Genomic DNA, 6,000 nt, shown 5'->3' with positions numbered 1-6,000 from the left:
GCCGGCTTTGCGGAGGGCGGCGGTGTTCCTTGGTCCCTCACCTGGCAGCACTTCGCAAAGGAGCAGGAGGGCGTCTAAGGCTGACTTCCGCGGGTTGCAAAGAGCCGCGAGCCTCCCTGTTAGGACTGAGTGTGACAGTCAGCCGGAGTCTGGGGTCAGCTGGGTCTTCAGGATCCCGGGATGGCGGCGGCGTTCATGGACCCGGCGCAGGTGAGCGGATGGTTTTTGCATTGTGGCTTCTCTGTTAGTTCGGAGAGGCCTCGTGGGCAGTCTGAAGGCAAGAAAACAGCGGGGTAGCTCAGCGCAGGCGTGGTTACTGATGTAAAGTGGAGCTGGCTGGGCACACTGCTTAATTCCAGTCAGTACGTGGGAAGATAAAGATACAAATGGACAGTAGCCGGGCCGTACATAAAAATCGGCCTTTTAGCTACACCCTGCAGCAGCTGCTCCTCTTTTCTACAGTCAGCAACTCTGGAAGGCAGCCGGTTCCTCGTCAGTCAGACTGGCGGGAGGGCGGATTGTGGCGGGGTAGGGTCTCCTGCTGTATTTAGTCAGGCTTCTCCCTCCACGTGAGATGCGAATTCAAAGCAGAGACAGATACAGTGCAAGGATGGGAGCAGGGTTTATTGAAAAACTTGGGTCCACATTCAGTGGTGGTGTGTGTTAGGAAACTGGCACAGTCTTAGCTGTGGCGCGATCTACACCTGATTTACATTCTATACCCCGGTTCCCGCCGCCATTGTGGAAGCCAGGTGGCCACCTGGCCCAGCTACCTGTGCCAAGCTCCACCCACATCCTGATGGGATTCGCTGCTCCTGCTTCCCTGCCCGCCCTCTGGCAAAGTTTTAAAAGGGCAGCCTGCTCCTCTCTGCTCTCCTCTCCTCCTCTCTTCTCTCTCCTCTCCTCGCTAGCTTCTCTCCTCTGTTTCTCTCTTATACTCTCTTTCTCTCTGCTATCCTTCTTTGTCCCTCCCTCCAGTCTGCTGGGTTTTCCCCAATAAACTCTTTCCCTTACTCCGCTGTTCGGTGTGCTTTGTGACGGCTAACAGAAATATATAACAGTGTGGGCAGGCTCGTGAGGAGAATCCACTTGCACCTCAGTTCAGTGGTCCCCTCTGTTGGGTAGGTGATAGAAACGGGGTGGAGTTTGTGCAGGGTTCATGGTGGTCTCTATGGAGGTTTTTCGGGGACTGCAGGTGGAGCTCAGTGTACATGTGGTCATTCATCTTGGCGTCTTTTTCATGATGGGGGCACAGGTGCATCATGGGAAGGTGGTTGTGCTGGAGTGGCATAGAAGGGGTGGAGTTCCGGGTGCAGGGCTGTGAGAGTGTGCTGGAAACCTCCCAGCTGGTTTGTTTTCACTGACTCCCTACCTAGCCCATGTCAAGATTACTGCCTCTGGTGACAGTCCAGGAAGCTCAAAGATAGTTCATGTAATAACTGATCCTAAATGCCATGACTTAATAAGGGTTTCCTCGTTTTTGCCCGTTTTCGATGCAAGACCAGCCAGAGAAAGATACTGTACATGTACTCCCTAACCAATCGTCCAGGATGCCCCTCTTCCCACTGGCTGTTCCACAGCTTCCCTGTGCAAGCCGTGTCAGGCCTCTGGTGCTGCTCTGTGATTGGGCTTTCAGTGCACCTTATTCGGATTTTGGTCTTGGCTTGTGAGCCCTGGCCCACTGACCACAGAAATTTCTCTTCCCATTCTGGCGCTTGGCCTGCAGTTCACTCTGTCTGAGATACTGCCCTCAGGCCGCTCCAGGACTGCACTTCGCATCTTTTTTGGCTTTGCTGAAGTGTCTTTCCTGACAGTTCAAGCAGAAATTGCCTCCTCTCTTCTTACCCTGATTTCTGTTCTCAAGAGGTGAGCCTCTGCGTGAATTTGTGAAGACCTTAACCTGCGGTCACTGACTGTAACGTGGAGGTGATTCTCGAAGGTGTTTACCTTAGTAGCTGTGGAAAGATTAATAAAAACTCAAAGCCGGTGAAGCATTGGATATGTTTTTTGTTGTCAGAAGTACTATATTGATATGGAAATTGAAGTTCAGAGATTAAGTCCCCACTGGCAAATGTTAGTTTGAGGAGGTTGCTTTCAAACTTAAGAAATCTGACTTTTATGAGGACTTGTAGTTCCTTAGACACTGAGTATACACATGTGCTGCCATTGTTACTCCAGCACACCACCTTCCCATGATGCACCTGTTATTATTATTATTAATAACCTGGTATTATTATTTCCTCATTCCTCTAACTTCCTAGAGCCCTCACTGTTTGCATCTCACAGTCCACAAGTCATATCCACTGTCCTCTTTCATTATCTAATGACTTCCACATAGGAGCATTTCTCTCTGATACCACTGTCTTACGTCCAAAGCAGTGTCTGCCATCTGCCTTCAGGCCAGTACAAAGTTAGGCCCTCAGAATGTGCCCAGTGATTTGGACCTTGATCTCCCACCACTTCTTCCAACAAAACACGCGTGTGAGCCAACACTGCTATCTCTGTTTGACTTCCCAGGTGTCTGTGACTTTTGAAGATGTGGCTGTGACTTTCACCCAGGAAGAGTGGAGGCAGCTGGAGCCCGCTCAGCAGAACTTGTACCGGGAGGTGATACTGGAAGTCTGTGGGCTCCTGGTCTCGCTGGGTAAGGCTGCCCTCTCCACCATGCAGGAGACCTGCAGCCTCCTTGCCTCTCTGGAGCTAGACGTGGATGGTTAAAGACCACTGGAGCCCGCCCTCGCCTTTTCTCATAGCTTCAGTCATTTTCTACCCTCACCTGTTTGTTGCAGGCCTCCCTGTGTCTCTTTGGGCAAGAAACAGCACTCTGGCTTACAGCCAAAGGACATGGAGGGTGCTTTGCAGAACCCAAGCAGGATTTCTAGTCCGACATGCTGATGGAATGATACAGAAACTGAGAACCATCATGGCTATGTACTGGTGTTTCTTTTGGTCTCATGGCACTGTATGCAAAATGGTGTTTTCTGCCTCAGTGAGTTTGTAGCATGAGAGGCCACCAGTGTCCTCGTTCTCCCTGACCCCTTTATTTGTCTCTCTTTCTCTGCATGTCTGTGTTTTTCTTAGCAGCTGGCCTCCGTGGGTTGTTCTTAGCAGGAGGTGGCACCCAAGCCGTATGTCCCTTTGCTTCTCCAGCAGTCTAGGCATAGGGTAGTCTTTCTCAGGGATTGTTTTTTCCCTTTCAATGAGGGATCTGAATGAGTGGGCCTAGTTGGCTCAGTGTCCCCTATGGCCCACTTAGCAGGGCCATGGAGAGCAGAAGGTTCTCCAAGAAGAGGGACTTGGGCCAACCCCAGCAGATATTTGCCGGCAGTGTCACCACTCTTTTTTTTTTTTTTTTTTTTTTTTGACAGGCAGAGTGGACAGTGAGAGAGAGAGAGAGGCAGAGAGAAAGGTCTTCCTTTGCCGTTGGTTCACCTTCCAATGGCTGCCGTGGCCGGTGCGCTACAGCCGGCGCACCACGCTGACCCGAAGGCAGGAGCCAGGTGCTTCTCCTGGTCTCCCATGCGGGTGCAGGGCCCAAGCACTTGGGCCATCCTCCACTGCACTCCGGGCCATAGCAGAGAGCTGGCCTGGAAGAAGGGCAACCGGGACAGAATCTGGTGCCCTGACCGGGACTAGAACCCAGTGTGCCGGCGCCGCTAGGCGGAGGATTAGCCTGTTGAGCCACGGCGCCAGCCACCAGACACTCTTGTAAATAGCGCTAGCTCTGTTAAAAGACTTTTCTTTCCTCATATGCCTATATGATTTCCTCTTTCCTAAGCCCTGGACCAAAGTATTCTGTTAGTATGAGAAAGTTTGGACCAGCACTTCTCAACACTTGAGGGTTTTGGCTACCAGGAGACATTTAGTCACTTTTGATTGTCACACATGGAATGACAATCACTAGGTGTTGACATCTAGTGGGTAGAGTCCAGAGGTGCTGTTCCATATCCTACAATACATGGGATATGCCCTGTAACAAAGAATTATCAAGCCCTAGATGTCAAGAATGCTAAAAATACCAGGTTAGTTGGTTCTCTCCTTAAAAGTCTCTAATAACCATCAAGCATTCCGTTTGGAAGAAAGAGGGTTTAAATCCTTTTCATCAGAGGGAGCAGCCTCAGGCTCAGAGCCCTGAGCAGGCAGCGTGAACTTGCTGGGACTGAACACCATTTTGATTTTTTATTTCATTGCCTGGTTTTCATGGGGACCTGCCATCAAGGCCAGTGACTCTGGGTTTTTCATTTACCAGAGCAATGTAGCATTCCCTTTGTAGGAAACCTAGGAAAAGTAAAGAGTCATTTTTAAAGCAATTAAAGGGGCCAGTGCTATAGCATAGTAGGCTAAGCCGCCCCCTGCGGTGCCAGCACCCCATATGGGCACCGGGTCCTGTTCCAGCTGCTCCCCTTCCGGGACTCTGTGCTTTGGGTCAGCCCAGCTCCAGCTGTCACGGTTGTCTCTCTGTCCCTGCCTCTCTCTGTCTGTAACTCTGCCTTTCAAACTGTTATTAAAAAAAACAAAAAAAAGCATTTAATGATCACAGTACATGTCCCTGGAGTACTGTTGAGGTATCTAGCTTGTTGCAGGGACTGCTCATGTTCCCTTAACTCTCTCAACAAATTAATGAAAATATAAACACTGCAGCGAGTCCCTCATCGAATTTAGCTTGCTGCATACTGTAGACACATCTTCATTTGATGAGGCTGTCAGAGTATATTTTTAGTAGTTTTTTGTGTGTGAAATATTGATGAGAATATTTGCTGTCTGATATTTCTGTAAATGTCTATGCAATGTATCATTGGGATCTCCTTTTTAAAAGATTTTTTTTAATAAAGCTTTTGGGGAGGGCAGGACAGGTATGTGACTTTTTTCCCTTTAATTTTTATTTATTTAATTTATTTGAAAGGAGAGAGCTAGAGTTCTCCCATCTACTGGTTCACTCCCTAAATGCCTGCAACAGCTAGGACTGGGCAAGGCCAATGCTAGATGACAAGAACTGACAAGAACTCAATTTGGGTCGTCCACATGGGTGGCAGGGACCCAACTACTTGAGCCATCACCTGCTGCCTCCCAGGTAGGCATTAGCAGGTGGAATGGGGAGCAGAAGCGGGACTCGAACCCAGGCACTCTGCTATGGAATGTATGCATGCCAAGTGGCATCTTAATCACTAGGCCAAACACCTGCCACTTAAAATTGTCAGTGATTCATGAAAGGCTGAGATTCAGTCACTAAATCTGCCCCTGCCCTGCCCCCTGCCCCCTCAGGATGAGTCTGTCTGCTTGTGGAGCTCCCTCACCATCACCCTCTACAGAGTCTCTCCTGCTGGCCCCTCAGGGTGGTGGGGTGTTCTGTTTCCTTCTTAGTGTGATGCTTGGGCAACCACAGTCTGCAGACAGACTCCCAGGTGTTCTTAAAACCTGTGTGGTCCTGGCCGAGTTACTCAGTCTGCCTGTGCCTCAGTGTGTTCTTGGGCATTTAGTTTAAGTCCATTTAGTTTATGACTCACAGGAAGAGAGCTATAAAACTTCAGTTGGGATCTTTAAAAAGGGGGCTGGCGTTGTGGCACAGTGAGTTAAACCACCATTTGCAATGCTGACATCCCATATGGGCAGGAGTTCGAGTCTTGGCTACTCCACTTCCAATCCAGCTCCCTGCTAATGTACTTGGGAACACAGTGGAGGATGGCCTAAATGCTTTTCTTCCTGCCACCCATGGGGGAGACCCGGATGAAGTTCCTGGCTACTGGCTTCAGCCTGGCTCTGCCCTGGCCATTGCAGCCATTTGGGGAGTGCACCAGTGAATGGAAGATCTCTGTCTCTCTCTCTCTCTGTAACTCTCCCTTTCAATTAAATTAATAAACCTTTGGAGTTGGCCTAGTGGGTAAAGCCACAGCCTTTAGTGCTGGCATCCCATATGGGCACCAGTTCAAGTCCTGGCTGCTCCACTTCTGATCCAGCTCTCTGCTATGGCCTAGGGAAGCAGTGGAAGATGGCCCAAGCGCT

The 6,000-nt window shown here is 49.9% G+C and overlaps 1 protein-coding gene across 1 annotated transcript in view; it reads left to right on the top strand.

Moving 5' to 3' along the window:
- Window positions 1-6,000, top strand: part of LOC133748646 (uncharacterized) — a 42,602-nt gene continuing 36,602 nt past the window's right edge. The window contains exons 1-2 of the mRNA XM_062177577.1: window positions 1-210; window positions 2,518-2,644. Of these exons, the coding sequence (XP_062033561.1) occupies window positions 181-210; window positions 2,518-2,644 (157 nt within the window). The 5' untranslated portion in view covers window positions 1-180. The remainder of the gene's footprint in view (window positions 211-2,517; window positions 2,645-6,000) is intronic.

The sequence above is a fragment of the Lepus europaeus genome, chromosome 19 (assembly GCF_033115175.1).
Source record: "Lepus europaeus isolate LE1 chromosome 19, mLepTim1.pri, whole genome shotgun sequence".
Classification (NCBI taxonomy): domain Eukaryota; kingdom Metazoa; phylum Chordata; class Mammalia; order Lagomorpha; family Leporidae; genus Lepus; species Lepus europaeus.
Note: the sequence above shows the minus strand (reverse complement) of the source record. Positions and strands in the feature narration are given on the sequence as shown.